Source organism: Mustelus asterias, unplaced genomic scaffold (genome assembly GCF_964213995.1).
Source record: "Mustelus asterias unplaced genomic scaffold, sMusAst1.hap1.1 HAP1_SCAFFOLD_2300, whole genome shotgun sequence".
NCBI lineage: Eukaryota > Metazoa > Chordata > Chondrichthyes > Carcharhiniformes > Triakidae > Mustelus > Mustelus asterias.
This window is the reverse complement of record NW_027592245.1, coordinates 44,742-58,758: the sequence shown is the minus strand read 5'-3', so window position 1 is coordinate 58,758 and position 14,017 is coordinate 44,742. Positions and strand designations below refer to the sequence as shown.

Here is a 14,017-nt window from a genome sequence, read left to right as displayed (position 1 = left end):
GCTCTCTCTCTCTCGCGCTCTCTCTCTCTCGCGCTCTCTCTCTCTCGCGCTCTCTCTCTCTCGCGCGCTCTCTCTCTCTCGCGCGCTCTCTCTCTCGCGCTCTCTCTCTCTCGCGCTCTCTCTCTCTCGCGCGCTCTCTCTCTCGCGCTCTCTCTCTCTCGCGCTCTCTCTCTCTCGCGCTCTCTCTCTCTCGCGCTCTCTCTCTCTCGCGCTCTCTCTCTCTCGCGCTCTCTCTCTCTCGCGCTCTCTCTCTCTCGCGCTCTCTCTCTCGCGCTCTCTCTCTCTCGCGCTCTCTCTCTCTCGCGCTCTCTCTCCTCGCGCGCTCTCTCTCTCGCGCGCTCTCTCTCTCTCGCGCTCTCTCTCTCTCGCGCTCTCTCTCTCTCGCGCTCTCTCTCTCGCGCTCTCTCTCTCTCGCGCTCTCTCTCTCTCGCGCTCTCTCTCTCTCGCGCTCTCTCTCTCGCGCTCTCTCTCTCGCGCTCTCTCTCTCTCGCGCTCTCTCTCTCTCGCGCTCTCTCTCTCTCGCGCTCTCTCTCTCGCGCTCTCTCTCTCTCGCGCTCTCTCCCTCTCGCGCTCTCTCTCTCTCGCGCTCTCTCTCCCGCTCGCGCTCTCTCTCCCGCTCGCGCTCTCTCTCCCTCTCGCGCTCTCTCTCCCTCTCGCGCTCTCTCTCCCTCTCGCGCTCTCTCTCCCTCTCGCGCTCTCTCTCCCTCTCGCGCTCTCTCTCCCTCTCGCGCTCTCTCTCCCTCTCGCGCTCTCTCTCCCTCTCGCGCTCTCTCTCCTCTCGCGCTCTCTCTCCCTCTCGCGCTCTCTCTCCCTCTCGCGCTCTCTCTCCCTCTCGCGCTCTCTCTCCCTCTCGCGCTCTCTCTCCCTCTCGCGCTCTCTCTCCCTCTCGCGCTCTCTCTCCCTCTCGCGCTCTCTCTCCCTCTCGCGCTCTCTCTCCCTCTCGCGCTCTCTCTCCCTCTCGCGCTCTCTCTCCCTCTCGCGCTCTCTCTCCCTCTCGCGCTCTCTCTCCCTCTCGCGCTCTCTCTCCCTCTCGCGCTCTCTCTCCCTCTCGCGCTCTCTCTCCCTCTCGCGCTCTCTCTCCCTCTCGCGCTCTCTCTCCCTCTCGCGCTCTCTCTCCTCTCGCGCTCTCTCCTCTCGCGCTCTCTCCCTCTCGCGCTCTCTCCCTCTCGCGCTCTCTCCCTCTCGCGCTCTCTCCCTCTCGCGCTCTCTCCCTCTCGCGCTCTCTCCCTCTCGCGCTCTCTCCCTCTCGCGCTCTCTCCCTCTCGCGCTCTCCCCTCTCGCGCTCTCTCCCTCTCGCGCTCTCTCCCTCTCGCGCTCTCTCCCTCTCGCGCTCTCTCCCTCTCGCGCTCTCCCCTCTCGCGCTCTCTCCCTCTCGCGCTCTCTCCCTCTCGCGCTCTCTCCCTCTCGCGCTCTCTCCCTCTCGCGCTCTCTCCCTCTCGCGCTCTCTCCCTCTCGCGCTCTCTCCCTCGCGCTCTCTCCCTCTCGCGCTCTCTCCCTCTCGCGCTCTCTCTCCGCTCTCTCCCTCTCGCGCTCTCTCCCTCTGCGCTCTCTCCCTCTCGCGCTCTCTCCCTCTCGCGCTCTCTCCCTCTCGCGCTCTCTCCCTCTCGCGCTCTCTCCCTCTCGCGCTCTCTCCCTCTCGCGCTCTCTCTCTCTCTCTCGCGCTCTCTCTCTCTCTCTCGCGCTCTCTCTCTCTCTCTCGCGCTCTCTCTCTCTCTCTCGCGCTCTCTCTCTCTCTCTCGCGCTCTCTCTCTCTCTCTCGCGCTCTCTCTCGCTCGCTCCCCCCCCTCGCTCGCTCCCCCCCTCGCTCGCTCCCCCCCCTCGCTCGCTCCCCCCCCTCGCTCGCTCCCCCCCCTCGCTCGCTCCCCCCCCTCGCTCGCTCCCCCCCCTCGCTCGCTCCCCCCCTCGCTCGCTCCCCCCCCTCGCTCGCTCCCCCCCTCGCTCGCTCCCCCCCTCGCTCGCTCCCCCCCCTCGCTCGCTCCCCCCCTCGCTCGCTCCCCCCCCTCGCTCGCTCCCCCCTCGCTCGCTCCCCCCCCTCGCTCGCTCCCCCCCCTCGCTCGCTCCCCCCCCTCGCTCGCTCCCCCCCCTCGCTCGCTCCCCCCCCTCGCTCGCTCCCCCCCCTCGCTCGCTCCCCCCCTCGCTCGCTCCCCCCCTCGCTCGCTCCCTCTCTCTCTGTCCTGCTCCCTCCCGTCCTCGCTGAGTCATTCTCCCTCTCCGATAACAGGCCGTACCATGCGTTGTTGCTATTGGATGATGAGAAGTCGCTGCTTAGCCAGTTGCCAGTGGACTGTTCCCCGGCGTTGGTGAGGATTATCAAGACCACATCGGCTATGAAGAACCTGCAGCAACTTGCGCAGGACGCAGACCTGGCGCTACTGCAGGTAAACCCCGCGGGGATCGGACCCCCACTCCCCATCCTACTCCCCATCCCACCCCCCCACCCTGCTGCAGGTAACCCCGCGGGGTTGTACCCCCTCCCCCCTCCCCCGTCCCCTCCCACCCTCCGCCTTGCTGCAGGTAACCCCGCGGGGGTCATTTCCCCACCCCACCCCTGCCCTGCTGCAGGTCAACCCACGGGGAGGGGTCACCCCGCCAGGACACTGCCAGTGGTGAACCCTTGGGGGTCACCCTTCCATTCCCACCAATCCTCCCCCCAACCTGGAGAGATCATCCTCCTCCCACACGTCCTGCCCTCACACCCCCGCCCTGCTGCCGGTTGTTTAGGGCCAGATGAGAAACTCCGAGATTGATAACGAAGTTAACACTCAGTCCTTAAACCGAGCATGAAGAGATTCGCTCCAGGTGTGATGCGGAATCTGCCAGTGAGCTTCTATTAAAACAAACTACAACACAGTTAAAATATAACCAAATGAAATTAGAATAACTTTTCTGAATTGAATGCTTCAACATGACAAAGTATAATTTTTAATAGCTAGCTATCTCCATTGGTTCCAATTTAAGCAATATCCCCATAGACATAAACCCTCCTTCAGATTCCCGTTGGCAAAAACACACAGGCTTGCACGAATTCCCAGTCCTGCAGCCTCTCAGCCCCTCTGAACAGAGAGGCTAAGGTGATTAAGAAGCCATATGGAATGCTTGCCATCGTGGCCGGGGCATTGAGTACAAGAGTTGGGAAATCATGTTGCAGCTATATAAAACCTTGGTTAGACCGCAATTGGAATATTGCGTGCAGTTCTGGTCGCCACACTACCAGAAGAACATGAAAGCTTTGGAGAGAGTGCCAAGAAGGTTCGCCAGGATGTTGCCTGGTCTCGAGGGTGTTGGGCTATGAGGAGAGGTTGAATAAACTAGGATTGTTTTCACTGGAAAGATGGAGGCTGAGGGGAGACCTGGTCTTCAGAATGATGAGAGGCACAGACAGGGTGGACAGTCAGAGGCTTTTCCCCCGGGTGGAAGTGTCAATTACAAGGGGGGCACAAGTTGAAAGTGAGACGGGGAGAGTTTAAGGGAGATGTGCGGGGGAAGTTTTTCTCGCAGAGAGTGGTGGGTGCCTGGAACGCGCTGTCAGAGGAGTTGGTGGAAGCAAGCACAGCAGCAACATTTAAGAGGCATCTGGATGGGTCGATGATTAGGGAGGGAATAGAGGGATACAGACCGAGTAAGGGCAGTAGGCTTTTTAAATTTAGTTAGGCCATCATGATCGGCCCCGGCCTGGAGGGCCGAAAGGCCTGTTTCTGTGCTATACTGTTCTTTGTTCTAAATACAGACAGACCCTCGTCTTCTGACTCTCAGACAGCAGCCTCCAGAGGAAAGCCTGTCTGCACACAACCAACCTCCAGTGAGAGAGGGAGAAAATGCCTCTTGCCTCAGGGCAGCACGGTGGCACAATGGTTCACGCTGCTGCCTCACATCACCAGGAACCTGGGTTCAATTCCCGGCTTGGGTCACTGTCTGTGTGGAGTTTGCACATTCTCCCCGTGTCTGCGTGGGTTTCCTCCGGGTGCTCCGCTTTCCTCCCACAGTCCAGAGATGTGTGTGTTAGGTGGATTGGCCAAGCTAAAATTGACCCTTAGTGTCAGGGTGATTAGCAGGGTAAGTACGTATGGTTACGGGGTAGAGTAGCATTGTTGTCAGTGCAGGATCGATGGGCCGAATGGCCGCCTCCTGTACTGCAGGGATTCTATGATTTTGCAGCCCTCTGGAGAGAGATGCTTTTTTGTTTTAGCAGGCCCCCTGACTTCAATTTCCCAGAAAGAGGGAGAGAGAGCGAGAACAAGAGCTACTGCTTTTTCACATTGAAACAGCAACTGCCTGCTTGTCACTCTGTAAGGCGAGCCCCACCCACTCAACATGAATTTCCTCCTGTCAATTGACCTAATCGCCTCTTGTCCATCAACTCTGAAACCCCAGGAAGAACTAAAATAACAAAATGGCATCAACTGGGATGAAAACAAGTGCTCCAGTAATTAGGAGCAATTATGCTGCTGCAGTATCAGACCGGGGTAGACAAACCAGCACCGTAATCCGGGCTTAAACACAACCTTCATCAGAGGCACAACTTAAAATACATCTCTTACTGGCACAGTGTTGTCCCAGGTCAAACCCCAGAGGTCATCCCTAGTGCCCTCCCGCCCCCCCCTCTCCCCCAACCCTGCTCTAAATTAGTCTGTGGTCAGTCTCTAATCTTTAAAAATGAGTGTGCTAATTTCTTTTTGCCATCAGTCATGATAAAGCAGCGAATCATTGATAGTTTTCTGAAGGGTCCGCGTTCCAGTGAGGGTGGGATGGGACAAAGTGGTCTCAGGGTGAGAGTGGGCGAGCTGTTCTGTTGTCCGTATCCACGCGATGCGACTCCCGGAGTGGACCCGCGTTTGGGCAGCGCCTTCCAGTGCTTCCCCAGCCGACAGTCTGGTGGTGAGTAGGATGGGGGAGGAAAGGGGGGTGACACCTCAATCCAGCGAGATTCTCCTCGGTGGGCCAATTGCGCCGGTCCATGCGTTCCTCGCTCTTCAACATTCCCTCCCCCGCGAGGGGGAGAGTCACACGTCAGGGGTGGTTGGGGGGGCGGGGAGGCGGATGGGGTGGTTGTGGACCCTTCCTTCGTCGTCCTTCCCAACCCACCTCACCCCCTCCTTGTCGCCTGCAGGTCTTCCAGCTGGCTGCCCACCTGGTGTACTGGGGCAAGGCCATCATCATCTACCCGCTGTGTGAGAACAACTTCTACATGCTGTCGCCCGATGCCAACATCTGCATGTGAGTTAGCGGCCAGGTACCCGGGGGAGGGGGGCGAGGGTGCAAACCCCCCGTGCTGTACCTGTCCTGGGAGTGTTTGATGGGGACAGTGTAGAGGGAGCTTTACTCTGTATCTAACGCCGTGCTGTACCTGTCCTGGGAATGTTTGATGGGGACAGTGTAGAGGGAGCTTTACTCTGTATCTAACCCCGTGCTGTACCTGTCCTGGGAATGTTTGATGGGGACAGTGTAGAGGGAGCTTTACTCTGTATCTAACCCCGTGCTGTACCTGTCCTGGGAATGTTTGATGGGGGACAGTGTAGAGGGAGCTTTACTCTGTATCTAACCCCGTGCTGTACCTGTCCTGGGAATGTTTGATGGGGACAGTGTAGAGGGAGCTTTACTCTGTATCTAACCCCGTGCTGTACCTGTCCTGGGAGTGTTTGATGGGGACAGTGTAGAGGGAGCTTTACTCTGTATCTAACCCCGTGCTGTACCTGTCCTGGGAGTGTTTGATGGGGACAGTGTAGAGGGAGCTTTACTCTGTATCTAACCCCGTGCTGTACCTGTCCTGGGAGTGTTTGATGGGGACAGTGTAGAGGGAGCTTTACTCTGTATCTAACCCCGTGCTGTACCTGTCCTGGGAGTGTTTGATGGGGACAGTGTAGAGGGAGCTTTACTCTGTATCTAACCCCGTGCTGTACCTGTCCTGGGAGTGTTTGATGGGGACAGTGTAGAGGGAGCTTTACTCTGTATCTAACCCCGTGCTGTACCTGTCCTGGGAGTGTTTGATGGGGACAGTGTAGAGGGAGCTTTACTCTGTATCTAACCCCGTGCTGTAGCTGTCCTGGGAGTGTTTGATGGGGACAGTGTAGAGGGAGCTTTACTCTGTATCTTACCCCATGTGTACCTGTCCTGGGAGTGTTTGATGTGGACAGTGTAGAGGGAGCTTTACTCTGTATCTAACCGCGTGCTGTAGCTGTCCTGGGAGTGTTTGAAGGGGACAGTGTAGAGGGAGCTTTACTCTGTATCCAACCCCGTGCTGTACCTGTCCTGGGAGTGTTTGATGGGGACAGTATAGAGGGAGCTTTACTCTGTATCTAACCCCGTGCTGTTCCTGTCCTGGGAGTGTTTGATGGGGGACAGTGTAGAGGGAGCTTTACTCTGTATCTCACCCCGTGCTGTTCCTGTCCTGGGAGTGTTTGATGGGGGACAGTGTAGAGGGAGCTTTACTCTGTATCTAACCCCGTGCTGTAGCTGTCCTGGGAGTGTTTGATGGGGACAGTGTAGAGGGAGCTTTACTCTGTATCGAACCCCGTGCTGTCCCTGTCCTGGGAGTGTTTGATGGGGACAGTGTAGTGGGAGCTTTACTCTGTATCTAACCCCGTGCTGTCCCTGTCCTGGGAGTGTTTGATGGGGATGTTCGGAAGCAGTGGGGGTCTGGGGAAGGTGGGGCAACACTATGTGCAGAGGCACCAGTCGCCGCTTCCTCCTCACGGGCTGCCTTCCTTTGCAGATACTCCCCTCTGGCTGAACATTTCTCTCAGCGGTTTCCTGGGAACGACCTTCTCCACGTCCTCTCCAAGTTCTCACTGCCCACCTCTCTGTCTCAGTTCAAGAACCCGCTCGCCCCGCCTGTGCAGGAGGTAAGAGTGACATGTGACATTCTCTCCCCGAGCCTCGTCTTCATTAACATGGGGAGGGGATGGGGCAGGCAGCCATTCGGCCCCTTCAGCCTATCCCGCCATTCCATATCCCAACTCCATTTACCTCCAGCCTCTTGCCCCCTATCCCTGGGTCCCCTCGCTCGACAGGATCTCAGAATCTCCTCCTTCCCTCAGAATCTCCTCCTTCCCCTTCCAGGCTTCAACAATTATCCTGTCCTCCGTGTGGCACAGTGGTTAGCGCTGCTGCCTCACAGCGCCAGGGACCTGGGTTCGATTCCTGGCTTGGGTCTGTGTGGAGTTTGCACGTTCTCCCCATGTCTGCGTGGGTTTCCTCCGGGTGCTCCAGTTTCCTCCCACACTCCAAAGATGTGCGGGTTAGGTGGATTGGCCGTGCCAAATTGCCCCTTAATGTCCAAAGATGTGCAGGTTAGAGGGATTAGCATTTTGAATACACGGGTTTACGGTGATATGGCCTGGGTAAGATGCTGTCGGAGAGTCAGTGGAGACCCAATGGACAGAATGGCCACCTTCTGCACTATGATTCTGTTTGGTTTTCATTCACCCATTAGATCTGTGGGCGGGTACCAGCATTTATTGCCCATCCCTAATCCCACCCCCCTTGAGACGGTGTTGGGTGAGCCGCCATCTTGAACTGCCGCAGTCCCATGCTGGGTAGGTACACCCACAGCGCTGTTAGGGAGGGTTATCGATTTGATGAGTGGACACCAGAGGATCAGTGAACTAGCTGCCACAAGGAGGCACACAAGGCGATGACAGGCTCTCCGTAACGTTCGATCGAGGGTCGGAAAGCGAGATAGGAGTAGTTTGGGGAAGGAATGCCGAGGCCAAAAGCTGTCCCCTGGCTCTGTTGGAGCCTCCTTTACTATCCAATCCTACCCCTGTTCCCCCTGACTGCTCGCGCCCGTCACTGCATCTTCGACAGCGCTGAAGAGAGGCAGAGATGTTGTTTTGAGTCAGTGTAACTCTTCCTCAGAGCTGAGAGAGGGAGGAACGTGTTTTGAGTCCGTATAACTCTTCCTTTGATTTGATTTATTGTTGTCACATGTATTAACATCGTGAAAAGTATTGTTTCTTGCGCGCTATACAGATAAAACATACCGTTCATAGAGAAGGAAATGAGAGAGTGCAGAATGTAGTGTTACAGTCATAGCTAGGGTGTAGAGAAAGATCAACTTAATGCAAGGTCGATCCATTCAAAAGTCTGACAATAGCAGGGAAGAAGCTGTTCTTGAGTCGGTTGGTACGTGACCTCAGACTTTTGTATCTTTTTCCCGAAGGAAGAAGATGGAAGAGAGAATGTTTGGGGTGCGCGGGGTCCTTAATTATGCTGGCTGCTTTTCCAAGGCAGCGCAAAGTGTAGACAGAGTCAATGGATGGGAGGCTGGTTTGCGTGATGGATTGGGCTACATTCACGACCTTTTGTAGTTGCTTGCGATCTCGGGCAGAGCAGGAGCCCCAGACCAAGCTGTGATACACCCAGAAAGAATGCTTTCTATGGGGCATCTGTAAACGTTGGTGAGAGTCGTAGCCGACATGCCAAATTTCCTTAGTCTCCTGAGAAAGTAGAGGCGTTGGTGGGGCTTTCTTAACGATAGTGTCCTCCGAGCTGAAGAGAGGGAGGAATGTGATGGATTGCACAGTGTATCAGAGGGACAGCAGCAGAGTAGAAGATCAGTGATAGAGCGAGGAGAAATTGCAATCAGGATATATCGGTCACGGGATGGAGGAAGCGTCCACGTTAGGGAGGAGTTGCGAGTAGCGGCGTGTAGGTACGAATGTGTTCATGTAAGAAGGAAGATCGGTGCTCAGTGAAAGCTAAAAGTGAAGAACAAGTGACAGCTGGCCCAGTGGGGGAGGGGGTTCAATTGGGATGAAATTTGTTTGGGATATGTTGCAAAGTTGGGTAGAGTTGTAGTAGATTGGGAGGTAGGAAGTTACAATTTGGTATTTGTAAGAATTGTAAAATGCTGGGGGGGTGGGAAGCATTGCACAGTCCCGTTCAAAGGTGGAGCTTTTACTGTGCTTAGAGATTTAAAATGCAAGTGCACAGAGAACCCAGACTGAAACATTTGTATGGAAAGGCCAAGCAGCAGTTTTTACCACGACAACAGGCTTTAAATTCAGCCAATCAATTTGATCCAGGCACTTAGATACCAAAAACCTATTAAATTTAAATCTGTTGGTTTTGACAACCTAGGACCAATCCTGTTGTGGGAAATATGGATCTGTCATCACGGATATAAGAGAAGGGGTCAGTGGGGCAAAGAGGGAGAGCAACTGGCACCTGCCGGAGATAACAGCTCTCAGCTCTCTCTCACGGGAGAGAGAGAGAGAATCGCTGACGAGATCTCCGGAGAGAGAGAATCGCTGGCGAGATTTCCGGAGAGAGAGAATCGCTGGCGAGATTTCCGGAGAGAGAGAATCGTTGGCGAGATTTCCGGAGAGAGAGAATCGCTGGCGAGATTTCCGGAGAGAGAGAATCGCTGGCGAGATTTCCGGAGAGAGAGAATCGCTGGCGAGATTTCCGGAGAGAGAGAATCGCTGGCGAGATCTCCGGAGAGAGAGAATCGCTGGCGAGATCTCCGGAGAGAGAGAATCGCTGGCGAGATCTCCGGAGAGAGAGAATCGCTGGCGAGATCTCCGGAGAGAGAGAATCGCTGGCGAGATCTCCGGAGAGAGAGAATCGCTGGCGAGATCTCCGGAGAGAGAGAATCGCTGGTGAACTTTATCTATGTCTGACAGAAAGCACCATCCAGATCGCAAAGTTACCAAAGAAGAAATAAGCTCCAGACAGAAGAATCACCAGAGGAAGCCCAGAATATTCCGGAAGTCACAAAACCTGGTCGTAATTTAGAGAGTGGCTAAATTCTATTTTTGTTCATGAGTGGGAATTGTATTTATTAGACAGCATAGAACATAGAACAGTACAGCACAGAACAGGCCCTTCGACCCACGATGTTGTGCCGAGCTTTATCTGAAACCAAGATCAAGCTATCCCACTCCCTATCATGCCATTAGAATCTTGTTTTATCCGGGAGTAGTTAATAGTTAGAAGGGATTTATTTGGTTTGTTGATAGTTTTGTTAATTTGTACACTTAAATAAATTGATTTGTGTTGAGCTGAGAGAGAGTGTCAGGGATTTATTTTGTATTTAACCACGAGAAGGCGAAGAGCAGGTCACACCGCTTCTCACACACTTCTTACAGATTATCGGGCGAGGTACTCCTCTTTGGGAGTTTTGTGTGTGAGTTCTGAGGCAGGATCCACCTGTGCTCTATAACAGATATAAGTGGTCAAACTGTGGGGAGGTCAGGTGTTCCTCGTGTCAGTACAACCTCGATGGGCCGAAGGGCCTCCTCTGCACTGCCTGATTCGATGGTTCTGCATCGCTCTGTGACACAGGCTGTCAGCCGGGTATCCGGGTCTGTGTCTCTGCCTCTTGAGTCGGACGGTTGTGAGTTGCAGAATCCTGGACTACTTGTAGCACGGAGGGTGGCCATTCTGGCCATCCTGTCGGTGCTGGCTCTTGTGTGGCGCTCCAGGTTGGCAGTGTAGTGCCTGCCGGCACCCTCAATTGGCTTCGAATTCATTGACCCCCCTCCCCCATCTCTCTTCCCCTCTCTCTCTCCCGCCCCCCTCTCTCTCTCTCTCCCCTCTCCCTCCCCTCTCTCCCGCCCCCCCTCTCTCTCTCTCTCTCTCTCTCCCCCTCTCCCTCCCCTCTCTCTCTCTCTCCCCTCTCTCTCTCTCTCCCCCTCCACCCCCTCTCCCTCCCTTCTCTCTCTCCCTCCCCTATCTCTCTCTCCCGCCCCCCTCTCTCCCTCCCCTCTCTCCCTCTCCCTCCCCTCTCTCCCTCTCCTCTCTCCCTCTCCCTCCCCTCTCTCCCTCTCCCTCTCCCTCCCCTCTCTCCCTCTCCCTCCCCTCTCTCCCTCTCCCTCCCCTCTCTCCCTCTCCCTCCCCTCTCTCCCTCTCCCTCCCCTCTCTCCCTCTCCCTCCCCTCTCTCCCTCTCCCTCCCCTCTCTCCCTCTCCCTCCCCTCTCTCCCTCTCCCTCCCCTCTCTCCCTCTCCCTCCCCTCTCTCCCTCTCCCTCCCCTCTCTCCCTCTCCCTCCCCTCTCTCCCTCTCCCTCCCCTCTCTCCCTCTCCCTCCCCTCTCTCCCTCTCCCTCCCCTCTCTCCCTCTCCCTCCCCTCTCTCCCTCTCCCTCCCCTCTCTCTCTCTCCCTCCCCTCTCTCTCTCTCCCTCCCCTCTCTCTCTCTCTCTCCCCTCTCCCTCCCCTCTCTCCCTCCCCCCCTCCTCTCTCTCTCTCTCTCCCTCCCCTCTCTCTCTCTCTCTCCCCTCTCCCTCCCCTCTCTCCCTCCCCCCCCCTCCTCTCTCTCTCCCCACTCTCTCTCCCCCCCCCCGCCCCTCCCCAATCTCTCTCCCCTCTCTCTCCAGGCACAGCTGGTACAGATGGTGATCTGGATGTTACAACACCGGCTCCTGGTCCAGCTCCACACCTATGTCTGCCTGATGGTGCCGCCCAGTGAGATGGACTCTGATCTCCGTGAGGAAGACAAGTTACTGCCGGCCAGAGTGGGGGGCCGCAGTCTGAGCGCCCCCAATGCCCTGAGCTTCGGCTCACCAAGTATGTCGCAACTTCTCTCTCACTCTGCTCCCCGGCAACCCCTCCCCTCCCCCGTGTCTCTCTCTCACTTCCCCCCCCGCCCCCCCGCATCTCTCTCTCGCACCCCACTCCCCACCCCCCCCGTGTCTCTCTCTCGCTCTCCCTCCTCCCCGTGTCTCTATCTCTCGCTCTCCCCCCCCGCCCCCTGCATCTCTCTCTCGCTCCCCACTGCCCAACCCCCCGTGTCTCTCTCTCACTCCCCCTCCCCCCCCGGCGTCTCTCTCGCCTCCCTCCCCCCCCGCCCCCACCCCCTAATGTCTCTCTCTCACTCCCCACCCCCCCGCCCCCCCGCATCTCTCTCTCGCTCCCCACTCCCCCTCCCCCACCGTGTCTCTCTCTCACGCCCCCCGCATCTCTCTCTCGCTCCCCACTCCCCACCCACCGCGTCTCTCTCTCGCTCCCACCCCCATGTCTCTCTCGCGCTCCCCCCTGACGTTTCTCTTGCGCCCCCCACTGCCCAAACATTGACTCTGTGACCTTTGACCTTCCCCCGCAGCCAGCAGTGATGACATGACGCTGACCAGTCCGAGCATGGACAACTCGAGTGCTGAGCTGGTGCCGGGGGGCGACTCTCCCCTCAATAAACGCATGACCGAGAACCTGCTGGCCAGCCTGTCCGACCACGAGAGGAAAATGATCCAGAACATTCCGGCGGCCCAGAATCCAGAGGATCTGCGGATGCTTGCCAAGTACGTGACCCTGTCCCCCCCCGCCCCCAGTGAGAGGGGGAGCGAGATGGCAGAGAATGAGCCAGCGCGGGCAGACAGAGGGCGTGTGCGGGCAAGCTGGTGGGGATGGCAGCAACAGGGCCAGAGACTGGGATCAGGGGTGGGCCAGAGGGTGAGTGTGCGGCAGGCGGGGTGAGTGTGAGGGTGCGTGTGAGGGTGTGTATGAGGGTGAGTGTGCGGCAGGCGGGGTGTGTGTGAGTGTGTGTGTGAGTGTGTGTGTGAGTGTGTGTGTGAGTGTGTGTGAGTGTGTGTGAGAGTGTGTGTGAGAGTGTGTGTGAGAGTGTGTGTGAGAGTGTGTGTGAGAGTGTGTGTGAGAGTGTGTGTGAGAGTGTGTGTGTGAGGGTGTGTGTGAGGGTGTGTGTGAGGGTGTGTGTGAGGGTGTGTGTGAGGGTGTGTGAGGGTGTGTGTGCGGCAGGCGGGGTGAGGGTGAGTGTGTGTGTGAGGGTGAGTGTGAGGGTGTGTGTGCGGCAGGCGGGGTGCGTGTGAGGGTGTGTGAGGGTGAGGGTGAGGGTGTGTGTGTGTGTGAGGGTGAGTGTGAGGGTGTGTGTGCGGCAGGCGGGGTGCGTGTGAGGGTGTGTGTGTGTGAGGGTGAGTGTGAGGGTGTGTGTGTGAGTGAGGGTGTGTGTGTGTGTGAGGGTGAGTGTGAGGGTGAGTGTGCGGCAGGCGGGGTGCGTGTGAGGGTGTGTGTGTGTGAGGGTGTGTGTGTGTGTGAGGGTGTGTGTGTGTGAGGGTGTGTGTGTGTGAGGGTGTGTGTGTGTGTGAGGGTGTGTGTGTGTGAGGGTGAGTGTGAGGGTGAGTGTGCGGCAGGCGGGGTGCGTGTGAGGGTGTGTGTGTGTGAGGGTGTGTGTGTGTGAGGGTGAGTGTGTGTGTGAGGGTGAGTGTGAGGGTGAGTGTGCGGCAGGCGGGGTGAGTGTGAGGGTGTGTGTGTGTGAGGGTGAGTGTGAGGGTGAGTGTGCGGCAGGCGGGGTGAGTGTGAGGGTGTGTGCAAGGGTGAAGTGTACGAGGGTGAGAGTTGGGCAGGCAGGGTGAAAGCAAATTAGTGAGGGTGATTGAGAGGGGAGCGAGTGGGAGTGTGTCGGTGTGAGCAAGGGGGTGCCCCGCGCTCCGTCCTGCCCCCCCCCCGGAGCCCCCCGCTCCTCATGCCCGCCGCCCCCTCCCCCCCCATCGCTCCCCCTCCACCCTCCCTCCCTCCCCCCGCTGCGTGCACACACTCACTCTCTCTCTGCCTCTGTTGCAGGCTGCTGCATTATTTCCGTGGCCGCCACCACCTGGAGGAGATCATGTACAATGAGAACATGCGGCGCTCGGTGCTGCTGATGTTAATCGACAAGTTCCGCAGCGTGCTGGTCGTTCGAAACCACGAGGATCCCATCATCTCCGTCTTTCAGTCTCCCTTTGTGTGACCAAGCCCAGGTGGACAAAGTCTTTTCTTTCAACATATTTCCCAAAACAAAGTGATCTCGCGACCCGGGTGTGCGCCAACCACCTCCTGTAATAAAGTTTAACCTTTATTTATCAGTGTCGCAAGTAGGGCTTACGTGAAGATCCCCCCCAGTCGCCACACTCCTGTTCAGGGACACTGAGGGAGAATTTAGCACGGCCGATGTACCCTAACCAGTCCGTCTTTCAGACTGTGGGAGGAAACCTGTGCACCCGGAGGAAACCCACACAGACACGGGGAGAATGTGCAGACTCTGCACAGACAGTGACCCGAGGTGGGAATTGAACCTGGGTCCCTGGCGCTGTG

General features: G+C 57.3%; 1 protein-coding gene across 1 annotated transcript; it reads left to right on the top strand.

Annotated features, from left to right (window-relative positions):
* Positions 1-2,221: 2,221 nt before the first annotated feature.
* On the top strand, positions 2,222-13,785 carry nprl3 (NPR3-like, GATOR1 complex subunit; the record flags this gene model as incomplete). The annotated part of the gene is made up of 6 exons (XM_078207413.1): positions 2,222-2,378; positions 5,108-5,214; positions 6,710-6,839; positions 11,314-11,503; positions 12,039-12,231; positions 13,508-13,785. Coding segments are annotated over 6 exons (943 nt in total), but the record flags the coding sequence as incomplete, so codon positions are not given.
* Between the last annotated feature and the right edge of the window lie 232 nt (positions 13,786-14,017).